Here is a 19,437-nt window from a genome sequence, read left to right as displayed (position 1 = left end):
TTCTCTGCTTTTGGAGTCTAATGTTCCTGCCTAGTGACTGGTTTGTAACACCCCCCTCACCCCTACTTTGTTAGGAACCTGCAATTCCTAAAAGAAATAAATAAAGCTGTACACAATGTCCATTCTTTAATGCTTGCCTGGTTGAATAATGTTTGTTTTTTCTGTTTATGTCAGTAGTACATGCTTATTGTGGAAAATTTAGACAATACAGAAAAGTATAACAATTAATTGCCTATGATTCTGTCACCAGAAAAAAAATCACTTGATATTTTTGCATATTCCTTGCCAGTAGTGTCTTTGCTACTTCTGCATATTTTTACTTAGTTTCATCATTCTCAGTGTAATTTATATCTTGGGGTTTTTCCCCTGAACCTACAGGCATTATTCCATGTCATTAAAACTGTGTCAACTATTATTAATTTTATGGTACTCCATTGTTATGGATGTGCCATGTTTCATATAACCTTTACTTATTTTGAACAGTTTAGATTATATCTCATAATGCCACAATGAATGTCTTTGTGTATAAATTATTTTCTTAGGATAAAATACTGGAGGTGGAATTTCTAGTCAAGGGTATATGAACACTTTTGTAGTTCTTGATTCATACCACTTTTCCACATGGGTATGTTAATTTATACTGCAGCTAGATGGTATGGGAAGGGTGGTCTAGCCATATTTTCCAAGAACATGCAATGTTTTATCTTTATGCAGGCATCTGCACTAAGACCCTCTGCCTTTCTGACTCTATGGAACGGGGTTAACTGATATGGAGATCATTGGCAGAGATTTTCCCAAGCTTCTTAGTTTTAAATATATCTGACATGGGCCGGGCATGGAGGCTCACGCCTGTAATCCCAGCACTTTGGGAGGCCAAGGCGGGCAGGTAATCTGAAGTCAGGAGTTGGAGACCAGCCTGGCTAACATGGAACATGGTGAAACCCCATCTCTAGCAAAAATACATAAATTAGGTGGGTGTGATGGCAGGCGCCTGTAGTCCCAGCTACTTGGGAGACCGAGGCAGGAGAATCTGTTGAACCCAGGAGGCGGAGGATTTGCAGTGATCCGAGATTGTGCCACTGCACTCCAGCCTGGTTAACAAAGCAAGACTCTCTTAAAAAAAAAAAAAAAAAAAAAAAATATATATATATATATATATATATATATATATATATATATGATCTGACATGTTTCAGAAACACCTACGTATGGCTATCCAAGCTTTTCACATGATTTTACTGGCACTGTAAAGTTGCACAAATATTCTTTGTCAGACTACATTTTCCATCTTTAGTTCAAAAGTTTTGTCACTTTTTAAAAAAAGCCTCTTGTACCTAAGGCCTGCCCTTAAGAGGTCAGCTCTCTTTTTCCTCTTTCTGTAGGCCCCATTATGGCCTTTCTGAGCTCCCCAAAGCCAGTAGAATCTACTGAGCCAAAGGCATTCCATCCCCAAACTGAAAAGTGGTAAGGCTAAAAGCTATAAAAACAGGCAAACATTGCGTGTTTTCACTTTATATTCCCTTATGTTTCCAATAAGGGTAGCTACAGGGAAAGAAAAAAACAGATTGCTACCTTCAGATGTTTGAGGTACAACATTTTCTTGATTGGCGTAGCACAGTCATTTCCCAAACTGCTTCCTATTTCTGAATGGCTTTTTTAAAAAGCTTTATTTTGTGTTCTCAAAGCTTAATTATTTTAAGTGACAAAGAGTGTTACCGTGTTGTAGAATAGCATATGCCTCTTATTTTGGCCTTCATCAAACTGTTTAATAAATGTTTAGAGTGTTTTGTAAGTACACGTGGAATAGAGTGTTACAGAAGTTTTGGTTCCAGACGTCAGGCAGCTTATAATCAAGGTTCCAAAAATCAGGAATTCTTAGGCTGGGCATGGTGGCTCATGCCTGTAATCCCAGCACTTTGGGAAGCCAAGGCAGGCAAATCACTTGAGGCCAGGAGTTTGAGACCAGCCTGGCCAACTTGGTAAAACCCCATCTCTACTAAAAATACAAAAAATTAGGGCATGATGGCTCATGTCTGTAATCCCAGCTACTTGGGAGGCTGAGGGATGAGAATTGCTTGAACCTGAGATGCGGAGGTTGCAGTGACTCAGGATCATGACCCTGTACTCCAGCCTGGGTGACAGAGTGAGACCCAAAAAACAAAAACAAACCAGTAACAGGCATTGTGCAAAGAATTTTCCAAGAATGTCTCATTCTTGCAATGGCTTCTCAGAGGAAAGTGGTGTTATTCCCCATTTTACAAATGAAACAGGTTTAGGTAAGTTTCCCAAGGTCACAGTGAATGAGTAGTGGACTTGGGAGTCTGACCTAGACTTACCCCAAAAGCTCTCTGCGTAAACTGAAGTGATGTTAATTAGCTGTGCTATCTAGGAGACTGATATGGGAATCTAGACTTAAAATTATGAGAACTGGTTTCAGATGATGGCCAGAGTAATAAGGAAGGAGTGGATGCTGAAGCCATTTCAAAGGAAGACTCAAGATTCAGTGACTGAATATAGGAGTAAGGGTTGAGTGCATTTTTCATCCATTTTTCAAGCCTGGGTAACTTGGATGTTAATGGCACTATCTACAGAGACAGGAGGCCGTTTAGAGTGAAGACGAATCATGTATGGGAGACAGTGATGAATGTTAAGCATGGGATTTCAGAAATGAAGCATCCATGGGGCTCATTCCTGGTTTTTCTGCAGTCTTTTAAATAAAAGTACAAACCTCCCTTGTCATCCATTTTTGCCTTCACTTATCTCCATTCTGTATTATGTTCTAGTCACGCCCCAGTCACTGATCCCTTCCTAGGCCATACTTGGCTACATCTTAGCCTTTTCTTTTGATTTTTCTCTTCACTGCCTTGCCCATTACAAATTTGGCTGCCACCTGAGGCCCTGCCATACCCTACAGCTCACACCAGCGTGGGCTGTGTTCACATTCTACATATCTCAAGATACGGTGGTTGCTGTCCTTCCCCCCTACTGCATCGTTACACATCTCTAAAAAATCTCTGCCTCTGAAGCTCATGCCAAGAGGTTATACTATTAGCTACCTCTAGTCTTATAACTGCCTGATCATTCCCTTTGATTTGCTGGAAGCTTTGACTCACAGTGTTCCTTGCCTTCCTTGATTCTGGTCATTATTCTCAATATCTTGAACATTCTATAGATGATTTATCCAAGTTGGTCTGTGAGGTATTGGTTACTTTACCTCCAGCATTTTCTTCTACTGAACCACGCTTTCTGTTTTCCTCTTTGCTACTTGTCCAGACTGTTCTTTCATTATTGCAGCCTTGAAGAAATCCTCAGTAACCTATCCATCCTCCAACATGACGTAGCATAGTTCCTTTGCCCATTCTCATCAGTTATAACAAATGTTATTGCCCTCTTTTCAGGCCACTTCCTTCTCAGAAGATGACTTTGCTGCTTAATTCAAACAGAAGGGACAGTCCGAAAACATGATTTCTTCCCCACCTATGACCACCTCCATCCTTTTTTGTTTCCAGTTTCAGAGAATGAGGTAGGCCTTTAAGGCCAACTGACTCTGGTCTCCTCCTGTCATCTTCAGGACCTTCCTCTGTCAGACTTCCCCTGTCTTATCTCCATGTCTCTCACCTCTCTACTGCTGCTTTTCTTGGCTTACAAAGGGTCTCAGTCATCCAGTATTTGAGATTATATTAGGTGCCAGGCATTGTATCAGGCACTTGGAACACAAGGCAGGATCCTGCCCCCACCAAAGTTGTGCTCCGGTAGCGTCAACAGAGGTGTGAAATAGGGAGATTACAATGTTAATGGTAAAAGACAAAGTATAGGGTGCTACAAGAGCATGTAAATGAGGCACCTCAATGATTTAATAGAAGTAATGTGGAGAAATGTGAGGATTGATTAAAAGCTTGTCCAAAAAGAGGGCCAAAAATGTTTAGAATTGCTGGAAGTTTGCTAAGGAATATTGAGAAATATGCATAGATAGATCGTGAAGGGCCTTGTAAAACAGTAATGAGAATTTGTTGAGTTTGGCATGATTATCTCCATATTACAAATGTGGAAACAGATTCTGAGAGGATAAGCGACTTACTTGCCCAAGGTCATGCAGCTTGTAATTGAGGAGTCAGTCTTCAAATCCAGTTTTAACTACTTTCTCAGAGGCCTTTCTTGATCATTCTATCTAAAAAGCAAGTGTTCCCTAACTATTATCCCAGTACCCTGGTTTATATACTCTTAATACATAAAATAATCCCTGCATATTGTGTGTTTCCCCTACTAGATTGTAAGCTCCATGAGGGCAGAGGTGATAACTTTTTTCACTTGCATCCCAGAGCCTAACATGATATGGGCTACATAGAAGGTGCCCAGTAAATATTGGTGGATGAAGAAATGGTGGATAACCATTTGCACTTGACTTATGCTGACTGGAAATTCAATACCTTTGGAATATATAATACCTCAGCAGTAAGCATTCACCAAGAGAGGAAAACAGAAGGAGGTGCATGTTTAGGGTAGGTGGTACGGGAGATGGATGCTGGGGTGTTGAAAGGCAGCATACGCACCTTCTGAACTCCAAAACTTACAGGGGCAAGGGCCATTAATGAGGGGTGGGTAGAGCAGTGCACAGTGGGGATAATAATGTGGGAGTAGGTGTATTAAACCTGGAAGTGTAAGCAACTCCTTGTAGACCCACCCTACTGTGTATAAAAGGCTGGAGAAATTCTTCATATGATCTACTCTAGGTTATGTACTGAGGACCACCTTATCTGGGTCAGGTACACTACACAGAGTGATACAATATAATTGTAAACATAATTTATCCTCACTGTGATGGCTAGCCACCTGACCCAAATCATTATTAGACTCAATACTTTGGAACTGGAACAAAAATCAGTTGACCTGATGTCTGAAAGACATGCCCACCTGCTATTTGACAAGCTATAGACATATCCTACCAATTGATGGGTAGTAGCACTGAAACTATGAAAGTGGATGAACTCATCCAGAGGAGTTCATGAGTGAGAAAAGAAGACTGGAAAAGGAACACAAGGAAATCAAGAAGGAGCAGCTGAAACTGAAGGAAAATAACGTGGTATTACAGAGGCCAAAAAATAGAGTATTTCAAGAAGCAAGTGGTTAGTGGAGTTAAAAGCTGCTGATACAACCTAAAAAAGTAAGTATCCATTTTAAAAAAAACTTTCATTTAAAATACCACCATATTTTATTGAATCTAAGTACCTGATTGTAAGACATTAAAGAAAAATTAAACCTGCTAATTAAACTATGACCCATTGCTTTCATTGGTCAATGAAAGTACTTCAATATGTATCCTATTAAAATGTAGGAGAGGGAGGAATATGAATCTTATAAATGAGGAATTATGGTAATTTTTGTCTTCCTTTGGCTTTCTTAACCAGGCCGTATCGTAATTTCATCAAGAACAATTTCAGTGGAGTGATCAGGGTCTACCTAGTTTGTGGTGGGAGAGGACCCCAAAGTAAAGAAATGCAGTAGCAAGTATGGGCAACTGTTTAAAAACTGTTATGAAGGGCAGAGCTACAGCAATAGAATTGTATGTGGTTGAAGGATTTTTTTTTTTTTTTTTTTTTTTTTTTTTTTAATGCGGAGCCTCTCTGTTGGCCAGGCTGGAATGCAGTGGTCTGATCTCGGCTCTCTGCAACCTCCACCTCCTGGGTTCAAGCAATTCTTCTGCTTCAGCCTTCCAAGTAGCTGGGATTACAGGCACGCATCACCACACCCAGCTAAATTCTGTGTTTTTAGTAGAGAAGGAGTTTCACCATGTTGGCCAGGCTGGTCTTGAACTCCTGACTTCAGGTGATCCACCTGCCTTGGCCTCCCAAAGTGCTAGGATTACAGGTGTGAGCCACTGCGCCTGGCGTGTTTTGTTGATGTTGTTGTTTGTGTTTTTTTTTTTTAGTGGAAGAAACTTGAATTTCATGTTTAACTGCTAATAGGATAGTGAGATGGAATCAGTAGAGGTAAAAATGCGGGAGGTGCAGGAGAGGTTGACTAAGATCATTGGTACACCAAGGTTCCTGAACAGGAGGAGGAAGTTGGGATCCAGATCAAAGGCAGATGAAGGGATGGTTGTGGACATAGGTATGTGTGTCATTTGAACGGCAGAGAGTTAAGAGTTACTTAGTGGTTTGGCTTTCATGTCTTTGAGAACCATATGATTGATGTTATTGGTTCCAGAAGCAAGGAGGAGGTAAGGATGATGTATGAGTATAACAGCTAGTTTGAAATAGCAATCCTGGAGAATTAGAGAATGGACTAGCGGTGAGTTGGACACCGTAGACTTACAGTGATAGCTAAATGGCAGTGCTTTCTTCAGTAATGCCCACTGTCGAAGCCATAGTTGTGGAAGCAGTCAGAGGTTGGATTTATTCAGGGTGGGTTTTGTCACATTGGCGCAACAGAGTGGCTCGGGTAATCTCCTAAAGTCGCTGGCAAGTAGTTTACATGCTAGAATCTCAGCTGCCATCACACTCCTGGAATTATTTTTGTTGAAGTCAAATGTGCTCCTAATTGCCAAGTCTCTTGGACTTGATTTTTACTAGTTTCAACATCTGCAGTTGACACAGTCTCTTCCATTTCTTGGCTATTGTGCCAACATGTCTTTTTCTATCTTTGGGAACTTATTTTCTTCTCTCTGCCCTGGAAATGTAGGTGTAATCTTGCCAGTCAGCAGCATTTCCCCCAGCCACTTGACCTACACTCCTTGATGTGCTCAACTATTAATATTCCACTAGAATGTAAGTTCCGTGAGGGCCAAGATTTTTTGTTTTGCTAATCAAGTGTCTAGAACAGTTTTTACTTACAACTTAGCTATGCCATTATATTTGAAGTTACTTTCTTATAAGTTTATGTGTGTGTATATGTATATATTCACGTTCCTTTGTGTGTTTATACATATATGTAAAGTACATATGTGTATAGCTATATGTACATATGTATACATGTATATATGTGTATATATACACAGTATGCAGGTTGCTGTGTATGTGTATATATATATACACACGTAAAGCTTTACATATATAGCTTTACATATATGCTGGAGCTGCCTTTACAAAGCTGCACAAATAGGGTGTCTTAACAGAAATGTATTGTCTCAGGATCTGCAGGCTACAAGTCTGAAACGAAAGTGTCAGCAGGGTTGTTTCCTTCTAAGGCCTCTTAGGGAAGAATGTGTTCCAGGTTTTTCTCATTGGCTTGTAGGTGGCAGTCTTCTCCTTGTGTCTCTTTATATAGTCTTCCTTCTGTGCATGTTTGTCTCTGTGTTCAGATTTCCCCTGTTTGTTAGGACAAGAGTCATATTGGATTAGGATCCACCTTAATGACCTCATTTAATTAGATTACCCCTGTAAAGACCTTATTGCCAAGTAAAGTCACATTCTGAGGAATGAAGGGTCAGGATTCCAACATATACACATATATATATGTATATATGTATCTATATGTATATATATGTGTATATATGTATATATGTATGTATATATGTGTATATATATGTATGTGTGTGTGTGTGTGTGTGTGTATATATATATATATATATTTTGCCCCATTGGTGAGACACATTTCAACTCCATAACACATATACAGTTCACCCATTTAAAGTGTATGGTTTATTGCTTTTTTAGTATTTTTCACAGCATTGTGTAATTATCACCACGATCAGTTTTAGTGCATTATTCTTACCCTAAAAAGAAACTACATACCCATTAGCAATCACTCCCCATTCATTGCACTACACTTCCCAACACTAGGCAACCACTAATCTACTTTCTGTTTCTAGGTATTTGCTTGTTCTGAATACTTCATATGGAATCATATATGTGGTCTTGTGACTGGCTTTATTCAATTAGCCTAATGTTTTCAAAGTTCATCTATGCTGTAGATGTATCAGTATTTTATTCCATTTTATGGCCGAATAACAACAACATTGTATGGATATACCATGCTTTGTTTATTTATTCACTAGCTGGTAGACTTTTGGATTGTTTCCACAGTTTGGCTATTATAAGTGATGCTGCTGTGAACATTGATGTACACGTGTTTGTATCCATATGTTTTCATTTCTCTAGGTTATATACCTAGGAGTAGAATTGATGGGTCATATATAATTCCATGTTTAACATTTTGAGGAACTGCCAGGCTTTTCCAAAGTGGCTGTTTACCGTTGTAAATTACCCGCTGCAATGTGCGATGGTTCCAGTTTCTTCAATTCTCACCATTTGTTACTACTATTTTTTATTACAGCCAGCCTAGTGGGTTGGAAATATTATCTGATTATGGTTTTGATTTGTGTTTCTCTAATGATCATTTATCAAATGATGTTGAACATTTTTTTTTCATGTGTTTATTGGTCATTTGTATTTTTTCTTTCTTTCTTTTTTTAGAGACAGCGTCTCACTCTTTCACCCAGGCTGGGGTGCAGTTGCATGATCTCAATCACTGTAACCTCCACCTCCTGAGTTCAAGTGATCCTCCCACCTCAGCCTCCTGAGTAGTTGGAACTACAGGTGCACACCACCACACCTGGCTTTTTTTTTTCCACCATGCCCAGCTAATTTTTTTTTTTAATTTTTTGGTACAGATAGTTGCCCAGGATGGTCTCAAACTCCTGGGCTCAAGTGATCCACCCATCTCAGCCTCCAAAAGTGCTGGGATTACAGGTGTGAGCCACTGTGCCCAGCCTGGTGATTTGTATATTTCTTTGGAGAAATATGTATTCAGATCCTTTGCCTATGTTTTAATTGGGCTATCTGACTTTATTATTTAGTTGTAAGAGTATTTCATATATTGTAGATAAAGGCCCTTATTAAGAAATACGAAGTTGCAAACATTTTCTCCCATTTTGTGGATTGCCTTTTCACTTTCTTGATACTATCCTTTGAAGCACACATAAATTTTGATGAAGTCTCCAATCTGTCTTTTTCTTTGTTGTTCATGCTTTTGGTTTTCTATCTAAAAATCCACTGCCAACCAAATTCGAGGTCATGAAGACTTACCCTCATTTTTTCTTCCAAGAGTTTTATAGATTTTAACTCTTACGTTTAGGACTTTGATCCAATTTGAGTTAATTTTTGTGTAGAGGATGAAGTCTGTTTGTAGACTTATTTTTTACATGTGGATTACCAGTTGTTCCAGCACCATTTGGTGAAAAGATATCTTTTTTCCACTGCCTTTGTTCCTTAGTCAAAAATCAGGGCCAGATGCAGTGGCTCGTACCTGTAATCCCAGCACTTTAGGAGGCTGAGGCGGGCTGATCACTTGACATCAGTAGTTCGAGACCAGCCTGGCCAACATGGTGAAACCCTGTCTCTACTAAAAATACAAAAATTAGCCAGGTGTGGGGGTGTGCGTGCCTGTAGTCCCAGCTACTCAGGAGGCAGATACAGGAGAATCACTTGAACCTGGGAGGTGGAGGTTGCAGTGACTCGAGATCGTGCCCCTGCACTTCAGTCTGGGCAACAGAGCGAGACTCCATCTCAAAAAATAAAACAATTAAAAAAATTAAAAAAAAAAACTAGTTGACTGTATTTATGAGAGTCTATTTCTAAGCTCTCTTTTCTGTTCCATTGATCTGTTTGTCTCTCCTTTTGCCAATACTACACTGTTTTGATTACTATAGCTTTATGGTTAGTCATGAAGTCACGTAGAGTCAGTCCTCAGACATTGTTCTTCTTCATTGTTGTATTTGTAGGAATCCACAAAATAGCTTGCTGAGATTTTGACTGGAACTGTGTTGATTCTATAGATCAAGTTGGGAAAAACTGACATCTTGATGATATTGTCTTCTTATTCATAGACATGGAATTGGAATATCTCTCTACTTATTTAGTCCTTTGATTTCTTTCATCAGGGTCTTATAATTTTCCTCATGTAGATCTTTCCTCATGTAGATATATTGTGTTAGGTTTATACCTAAGTATTGCATTTGGTAATGAAATACTAATGTAAATGATGCCGATGTAAATGATACTGTGCTTTTATTTCAAATTCCAACTGTTCATTTCTTATATATAAGAAAGCAATGGACTTCTATATATCAGCTTTGTATTCTCCAACTTTGCTGTAATCATTTATTAGTTTCAGAAGTTTCCCCATCAATTCTTTTTGATTTTCTTTATAATCGTAATAATCATGCCATCTGTGAAGAAAGTTTTATTTCTTTCTTCCCAGTCTGCATACCTTGTCTTATCTTACTGCATTAGCTAAGATTTCCAGTATGATGTTTAAGTATACTACTCCTTTTTTATTGCTTACGTGGTTTCTGAAGAGAAGTACAAAGTAATTTTTATTTATGCCCCTGTATAGGTAGAGTGTTTTGTTCTTCTGGATTCTTTGAAGATTTTCTCTTTGTCTGATTTTTTGCAGTTTGAATATCATATGCCTAAATGTAGACTTTTTTGGTATTTACCCTTTTTGGTGTTCTCAGAATTTCTCGGATCTGTGGTGTGTCTATCACTAATGTTGGGAAATTCTCTGTCATTATTTCACATATTTCTTCTGTTCCCTTTCTTCTCCCTCTAGTATTCCCATTTGTGTATTACACTTTTTGTAACTGTCCCATAGCTCTTGAATATTTTGTTGTGCATTTTTTCATTTTTCCTCTTCGCATTTCAGTTTTGACAGTTTTTACTGACATTTGTTCAGGTCCATCAGCTCTTTCCTCAGCTGGGTCCAGTCTGTTGATGAGCTCATTGATGGGATTCTTCGTTTGTATGATGGTGTTTTGATTTCTAGCTTTTGCCTTTGACTCTTCTAGTTTTCATCTGTCCTTGCATGTTGACCACTTTTACACTAAGTGAAAATAGACTAAATGCTCCAGTTATGAGACAAAGATGATCAAATATTAAATAATATACTATTTATAAAAGACATAAAACATAAGAATAATAAATGTTGAAATTTAAAAGATAGCAAAAGCTACACTGAGCAAATTGTAACCTAGAGAATTCTGATGTAGTTGTATTAGTATCAAACAAAACAGCCACAGAATTATTACTAGTTAAAACCATCCTAAAGTTATATGTGGCCGGGCTTGGTGGTGCATGCCTGTAATCCCAACACTTTGTGAGGGTAAGGATGGCTTGAACTCAGGAGTTTGAGACACCAAACTCAACAAGGATAGTATGAAAAAGAAAAAATGTAAGCTAGTATCACTGATAATTACAGTTATAAAAATTTGAAATACTTGCAAACTGAATATGAAGTTTTAAAAAGGATAACAAAATACTGATTTGTTGGATTTATCCCAGGAATTTAATGATGGTTTTACATCAGAAAAACTAAATGCAGGCTGGATGTCATGGCCTGTCTCCAAAATTAAATAAATAAAGAAATAAAAATAAAAGTGAATGCAATGTTTTGTTAATGGATTAATGTAGTTAAGAGATAACCCTCATCAGGTAAGAAAATTCGCTCCTATTCCTAGGTAAATGGATGCTAAATTGTATCAAATGCTTTTTCTGCATTTATTTTATGATTTTACTCTGTAGACTGCCTCCTGCTTTGGGTAAGATAGTTCACATCTGTAATCCAGCATTTTGAGAGGCCAAGGCAAGAGGATCGCTTGAACCCAGGAGTTCGAGACTAGCCTGGGTAACATAGGGACTCTGTCTCTGCAAAAAATTTAAAAATTAGCTGGGCATGGTGGCACATGCCTGTCGTCCCAGCTACTTGGGAGGCTGAGGTGGGAGGATCACTTGGGCCAGGGAAGTCGAGGCTGCAGTGAGCTGTGATCAGGCCACTGCACTCCAGCCTGGTTGACAGTGAGACCCTGTCAAAAAAGTTTCCTCCGAAGATACCAGAAAGAGTGAAAAGACTTACTGTATGCTGTGAGGAGATACTTGGCAACATTCATCATACAAAGGACTAGAATTCAGAAAATACAAAATCTTCCTGTGAATTAAGAGACAGACTATAAAAAATTTTTTAATATATATTTTTTTGAGATGGAGTCTCATTGTCACCCAGGCTGGAGTGCAGTGTCGCAATCTCGGCTCACTGCAGCCTCCCACCTCAGCTCCCCAAGTAGCTGAGACCACAGACACGCACCACCACACCCAGCTAAGTTTTTGTATTTTTGGTAGAGACAGGGTTTCACCATGTTGCCCAGGCTGGCCTCAAACTCCTGAGCTCAAGCAATCTGCCTGCCTCGGACTCCCAAAGTGCTGGGATTACAGGAGTGAGCCACTGCACCCAGCCAGACTACAAAATGTTAAATGGGTGAAAGACTGAACAGGCAATTCACATAGGAGGTATCTGAAAATCTTCGTAAATGTAAAAAAATATTTAATCTCAATACAGGGAAAAACAGAAACAGATGCCATTCCACACTTTTTTGTCTGAGTTGTACGACACATAAAGTTTACCACCAACCATTTTAAAGTGTACATTTCAGTCATTACACACTTTTAATTAAAATCTAAAAGCACTGAGAATGCAGGGCAAAGGGAACTTTAATTCACTATGGTAGAATAAGCATAGCTATTTTGGAAAAGTTTGGCATTATCTAGTAAATTTATACATGTGCACACCCAGTAGACCCAGCAGTTTCATCAAGAGAAATATATATAGGTTTTGCATCTATAAAATAAAGCTACATGCTGATTATAAAAAAATTGGAGATAGTGGTTGTTTCTGGGGCAGGGAAGAGGATGAGCCACAGAGAAAGACTTCAAGGTCCTGGCAACATTTTCCTTACCTTGGTGGTGATTACAAAGATGTTTTCCTTATTCTTCAAAATATACATGCTTATGTACATATTTTATATGAATGAACCAGTTTTTACTTTAAAAATAGCCCTATTATCATCTGAACCCTCCATCAATACTTCTTGTCCTCATCTTTTAACATTCTCCCTTTATTCCAGGCACCCTAGCTTCCTTGCTGTTCCTCAAATACTCTGAGCATGACCCCACATCAGGAGCTTTTACCCTTGTTTTTTTTTCCTCTTAGAATGCTTTTTCTTCCAGATATCTACATGCTTTGCTCCCTCATTTCTTTTAGGGCTCTACTTAAAAGCCATTGAACTAGTATTAGTTTCTGTCACAAATACCAAGACAACCCAAGCTGTCAGTGGCTTAAATAATCTAGACATATATTTGTCTAGAACTTTGCTATCCAGGGCTGGTAAAAAGGCTCTGCTCCATCGTCTTACGGGACCCTGGTTGCTTTTGGCTTACTGCTCTTCCAGTCCCGGTACATGTTTTCTGTCCTTATGGTCTAAGGTAGCAGCATTCACAAACCAAGCAGCAGGATGGAGGAAGGGAGGAAAAGGAGGGACAAAGGCTAATCCTCCTCAGAAAGGTTCCTGTAAGTTGCAAATTGATGCCTACATCTCATTGGCAGGAACTTAGCCATGTGGTCTCAGCAGCTGTAAGGGAGGCTGGGAAATGTAGTCTTTTTTCTGGATTGCCATGTGCCATGCTCACATTCTCCTGCTTTGTAAGATGGGAAAAAGAGATATTGTAGGACAAGTATCAGTCTGCCATAGTTGTCTTCACAGAGAGCTCTTACCTGAGTACTTTTACCCAAAGAGCCTCCTACACTCCTTTTTCCCCCCTCACACTGGGGGGAAAAGTGTGAGGGGGGAAAAGGAGTGTAGGAGGCTCTTCATTGAATTTGTCACTTTCAGACAATGTCTATTATCTGTGTTCCTGGACAGGTAAGCTCCTGAGAGAGGGACTTTGCTGTGTTCCTTCCAGGAGTCTTAGCATCTAGAGCAGCGCCTGGCATGTAGCTGGTGCTTGAGTGTCGTTGAATATGTTTTCATCCCATTATCCACATCCTTCAGCTTGCCAGCTCTTACCTTTCTGATTCCAATTTGGCCATCCTTTCCTCTAGGACAGTGGTTCTCATTAATTGTGCACCGTGACAACCAGTCAGAAATGCATATTTTTGGTTCCCACCCGAGACCTATGGAACTAGAACCTCTGGGGGTGACCTAGCAGTCTGGGTCTCAGTATGCTTTATATACAGCGATCTGTATTTTAAGCAACGCTGAAAGGATCCTGATGCCTGTTTAAGCTTCAGAACCACTGCTCAGACTTTAGTTTGCATCGAAATCCCCTTGAGGGCTGGTTTAGTAGATCTGGCATGGGATTTCTAACAGGTTCCCAGGGGATGCTAATGCTGCTCTTCAGGGACCACTGTTTTAGGGCATGAGAGGTTCTAATGTAATTAAACTGGTTTGTGGTCTGGGGTTGGCAATCTTTTAAAGTCTCTCCAAATGTTTCTAATACATGGCCAAGGTTAAGAGCCACCTCTCCAGGAACACTTTCCCATCAGTCCTGCCCTCCCCTGCTCTGGGTCCTTGCCTCTGTCAGGAGCTATCTTAGCAGCATGTGCTTCCCTCTATTGTGGCAATTATCTCACTGCCCAGCAGAGGCAGCTTATCTGTCTCCCTCACTAGGTGGTAAACCTTCTCTGGGCAAGGAAAGACTGGATTCTTCTCTCCTTTACCTCAGTGTTTTTATAGGTGCTTAATATTTGTTGATTGGATTAGTCTAATACATGGACCGCCTCCAACTCTTAGAAGCAAACATAAACAGAATCAGCTAATGTGCTCACCAGATGAAGGACGTTATTCTCCTTTGATACTGAGAAGTGCAAAGAAAGACAAGTGTTCTGTGGTTTGGGATGATGTTTCTGGAAGGAGAATGGAATGGAAGCTGAATCAGATGTTCCACCTCACTCGGAATTGAAATTAAGATTTTTGAGCAGGGTCTAGCAGGATAGTGAAGTCATTGTTAAGAGCATGGGCTCCGTGGCCAGACTGTCTCAGTTTGAATTCTGCCGCCTTTTCTGTTGCTTGTATGATCTTGGCAAAGTTACTTAAATTATTCTGTATTCCAGTTTCCTGTTGTGTAAAATGAGGTTAATCAGAGTACTTTCCTTTTGGGTTCATCAGTTTTGAGGATTAGAATACATGTAAAGCTATCAGAGCAATACTGAGCACTTACTAAGTGCTATTACACTACCTTTTAATTAATGGAAATGTATAGAAATTAATCTAATTATTAAATCTTAGGTTGGAATAAATGGTTCTCATTTTCCTAGCCCCTACTTAAGCCCAAATACGAACATTTTCCCTCCTCATTAGGACCATGAATGCAACTAAAAATGTAAAAAGCAGTGAAGCAATGCAAGCTGATAAAATTACGAGACCAAAGGTATCAAAGTATTTGCCAGCATGAGCTCATTGATATATTTCACTCAGTTTGAATTTCTAGTTTGAAATCAACCTGGTTTTAAACTGCTCATTAGTATATTTTGTAATTGAATGTATTTTGTGTATAATTAACTTACCGCATTTTACTTATTTTGTGACTAGTACCAGGTTATATTTTAATTGCTCTTACTAACTTGGCAATACCACCACCAATTTATTTCCTTTGAAGGTCTCAGAGCTGAGAGGGGATAGTGTTTTAAGCTCTGAAGAGAGATAAAGGTATTAAAACATACTGTTTGTATTAGGGTACTGACTTTTTTAAGGGATATTAAAACGTCTTGTATATAACTTTTCCCCCAAAAAGCTACATTCCAGAATCCCCTGAAGAATACAGGGCAGAAATCTTTTCACCTCCTAACTTCTTATTTTCTAAAGGGAAATCAGGCCACAGACTGTTCACCAAAAATGAAATAATTAAGACTCCAAACTGACTTTCAACCCAAGACATTTCCCATCAGGCCCTGCCATCTCTTGGAAGAACAGTAACTACACTATATAAGGCTAGGGAGGTGGTGCTGGTGGGCTCCAAAGGACAGTGTAAGGTCTCTCTCTATATATAATACACCCATTTCATCCATATCCACAAATCCTAACCAGTGATTCCCAGCCCTGGCTGCACATCAGTTACCTGGGGAACTTGCAAAAATTCATCTGTGACTGGACCCTACTTCAAACTGAGTCAATGTCTGGAGGATGGGGACCCAGGCATGGGCACTTTTTAAAGCTCCCCTGGTGGGATTCTGAGGTGCAGCCAGGGCTAAGAACCATAATGTCTAGTAAGTTTGGATGCCTTTGATAAATAACAATAATTGAGTAGCAGAATGAACCTTTAGGGCTGTAGGAAATTGTAGCTTCCTGAAGCTCTCATCTGCCTGTAAATAGGCCTACTTATTCCAGAGGCTTCCATCTATGCAAGAGAATCCCAGTTGCAGTGGAAAGTCTGCTGGAGTAAAAAAATAGGAGTAGTAGGAGAAATATACATTGAAGCCCTCTGTTGTCCCCTTACACCCAAGTCTAGCTGTTGGAGCAGGTGCCAGGCTTTGGGGGAGCTCTTATTAAGATAGAAAGCCACCTTGGCCTTCCCAGTTGCCTCGTAGCTGCCCTCCCTTCTAGGGAATGTTGCTGGAGGTTCTGCAGGGGTTGGGAGGGAGGAGGGGATGGTCCTTCCTGCCCAGACTAAGACAATCTTCCAAGACTGGGAGAGAGGACAGTAGATATTGAATGAGGACTCCAGAGCAGCTGTAGGAGCTGATGACCAATACCTGGGACCTCTCGCAGCACCTCTTAGACATGGGCGTGGGGGAGCTCTGTCTGCCTGAGGCTGAATTTTCTGCCTGCCCTGCCATAGAGGTACAGGCAGGATTATATTAATTTAAAGGAAATAAACACAAATGCCCAAGTCTATGCACAGATTTATGCCATAAAACAAAGGAATTAGCCTTCATTGAATGTCTAATAGCCAATATTTATTGATTCCTTCTTATGTGCCAGGCACTGGCTAGCTCATTTAACCATCATAGTGGTCCTGTGAGGTAGATGCTGTCGTCTCCATAACATGATAGACACATTGAGGTGAAGTGAAATAACTTGCTCCAAGTCACACACTAGCAGGTGAGAAAAATGAAATTCAAAGTCAGGGCACCTCATTCCAGATCCTGTGCCCTTAGGCTTTACCCAGATTGCTGGCTAGGTCTTTTCACCTACATCTTCTCACTTAATCCTCAAAACAACCTGTAAGGCAAGTGGTATTTCAGCAAGTGGTTTTACGGCAAAGAAACTGAAGCACTGAGAGAAACTTGCCCAACATCTCACAGCTAGTCAGTGATGGACTCCATGTCTGTCTGGTGATGAACACAAATTCTGATTCTCTACCTGTCCTCTGTCTCCTGTCCCTCCCTTTCTGAGAGAATCAAAATGACAGAGCCAGTCCATTCCTGGTCTAGCAAGGCACACACACATGCATCTGTAATGTAAGGTAACCACATTCTAATGCAGTAAGTGCTAAAGCAGCTCTTTGTAAGGTATTATGGGTGGTGGGGATGGAGGAACTGCTCTGACAAGGAGGACAAACTTCTGGCAAAGAACCAAAGAACAGGATTTTCAGGTGGATCAGTTCAGCAGACTCATTCCAAGTGAAGATAGCACCATGTGTGAAGGCTCAGGATATGAGAATATACACAAGGGTAGGTCCAGGTTTTGTGGAGGTGGAAATTAGACAATTTAGGGTCCTTATTTAGGAAAATGCAGTACTGGGAATACTAGTATTATACTAAGAGGTATGAAAGTCAGTGTTCATTAAGAATGAGAAAGGTCATGGCAATTCAAGATTTTAAAAGCTGACTTTGTTGGGAGTTCTTAAAAGAGTACCCACAGGCCCAATTATAAAGGGACTCAGAGAAGATGTTTTGGACCAGGCACGGTGGCTCATGCCTGTAATCCCAGCACTTTGGGAGGGCAAAGCAGGTGGATCACCTGAGGCCAGGAGTTCAAGACCAGACTGGTGAATATGGGGAAACCCTGTCTCTACTAAAAATACAAAAACTAACTGGGTGCGGTAGCTCAGGACTGTAAATCCCAGCTACTTGGGAGGCTGAGGCAGGAGAATCACTTGAACCTGGGAGGCGGAGGTTGCAGTGAGCTGAGATTGCACCACTGCACTCCAGCCTGGGTGACAGAGTGAGACTCCATGTCAGCAACAAAAGCTGTTTTCCGCATGGTAATGGTTTACTACAACAGAAGGGTATGGATGAAACTCAGCAAACAAAAAGGCACATGGGGTGAAGTCCAGGAGAAATTATGTCCAAGTTTTCATTTGTCCTCTCCCAGTGGAGTTGCACAGACAGCACTGAATTATCCCAGCAACAATGTGTCATTGTAGGTAGAGTGCAGCCAACCAGGGAAGCTCAGTTGAGCCTTGATGTCCATGTTTTTATTGGGGAGTGGGGGGGGGGGGGGTCAGTCACAGGCATCAACATCTGAATGACTGACCTTAGCTACTTGGTCTCTAGTCCCCAGAGGTCAAACTGATACAGCATGGCTCAGGGATTCAGACACACAAAAACAGGATATTCTAGGGGGCCAGAAGTTCTCTTCCCAGGAGCTGATCAAGGGACAGTCCTTTATTTGGCATGTGCAGGGTTTGAACAATCTGAGCCTGCTGAGTTAACCCTTTTCGGCACATTGAGCAATACCACAAAGCCTAGAAAAAAATTTTATTAATTAACTGCTTGACATATCACTATAAACATTTTTTCTACATTATTGCATTTCTTGAGTGCATCTTTATATTTTGAAATATTTTCTATAGTGACAAAAGATAATTCATTGTTCTAGAAAAGTTGATAAGAACTTAAAGAGCATGCAGTTTCACAAATCTGCTGTTTGTGGTACTGTTACCAGTGGAGGGTGTCCAGGTTCCTGGCGTCTTGAAGAAAGAATTGGACAAAATGCAGAAAGCAAGGAAAGAATGAAGCAACAAAAGCAGAGATGTATTGAAAATGAAAGTACACGCCACAGGGTGGGAGCAGGCCCGAGCATAGGGTCTCAAGAGGCCCGTTACAGAATTTTCTGGGATTTAAATACCCTCTAGAGGTTTCCATTGGTTACTTGGTGTACACACTATGTAAATGAAGATGATGAAGTAAAGTTACAAAGTCATTTACTTGGTGTACACCCTATGTAAATGGAGAGGATGTTTCCTATCATAGCTGAAGTGTTTCCATTTGCTTTAGTTCTAGGAAATCAGCATGAATTGGCCTTATGTTCTCTGCCTCCAGACCCCATTGTCCTGCCTCAATACCACTGCAGGTTGTGCCGGAAAAACACAGCATTCCAATAAATTGTTTTCCACAATTCCTATTAAAAAATAGTAGTGCACTTGTTTATAATTGTATATGCTACATTATCTACAATTATCTGTATTTGTATACACATGACCAGGTAAACACATTACTAGAGTTTTTCTGAGGCCTTTGAAGGGGCTGTAGAGCTTGGACTTCTTCACTTAATGGTAAAGCCTCCTCTGAGTTCAAGAATTTTTTTTTTTCTTCAAGATGTAGTCTTGCTTTGTTGCCCAGGCTGGAGTGCAGTAGCTCAATCTCAGCTCACTGCAACCTCCACCTCCTGAGGTCAAGCAATTCTCCTGCCTCAGCCTCCCAAGTACCTGGGACTACAGGCACGTGCCA

At 40.2% G+C, this 19,437-nt stretch overlaps 1 protein-coding gene across 3 annotated transcripts in view; it reads left to right on the top strand.

The window, feature by feature from the left end:
* PIAS2 (protein inhibitor of activated STAT 2) overlaps window positions 1–19,136 on the top strand; it is a 128,293-nt gene extending 109,157 nt beyond the window's left edge. For 2 of the 3 annotated variants that reach the window (XM_054672188.2, XM_063796075.1), the window contains one exon: window positions 18,985–19,136. In XM_054672188.2, coding sequence (XP_054528163.1) covers window positions 18,985–19,003 — 19 coding nt within the window. In that variant the 3' untranslated portion in view covers window positions 19,004–19,136. The remainder of the gene's footprint in view (window positions 1–18,984) is intronic. The other variant, XM_016933643.3, reaches the window with a different exon arrangement.
* The last annotated feature ends 301 nt before the right edge of the window (window positions 19,137–19,437 follow it).

The sequence above is a fragment of the Pan troglodytes genome, chromosome 17 (assembly GCF_028858775.2).
Source record: "Pan troglodytes isolate AG18354 chromosome 17, NHGRI_mPanTro3-v2.0_pri, whole genome shotgun sequence".
Lineage (NCBI taxonomy): Eukaryota > Metazoa > Chordata > Mammalia > Primates > Hominidae > Pan > Pan troglodytes.
This window is presented reverse-complemented; position numbering and strand designations above follow the sequence as displayed.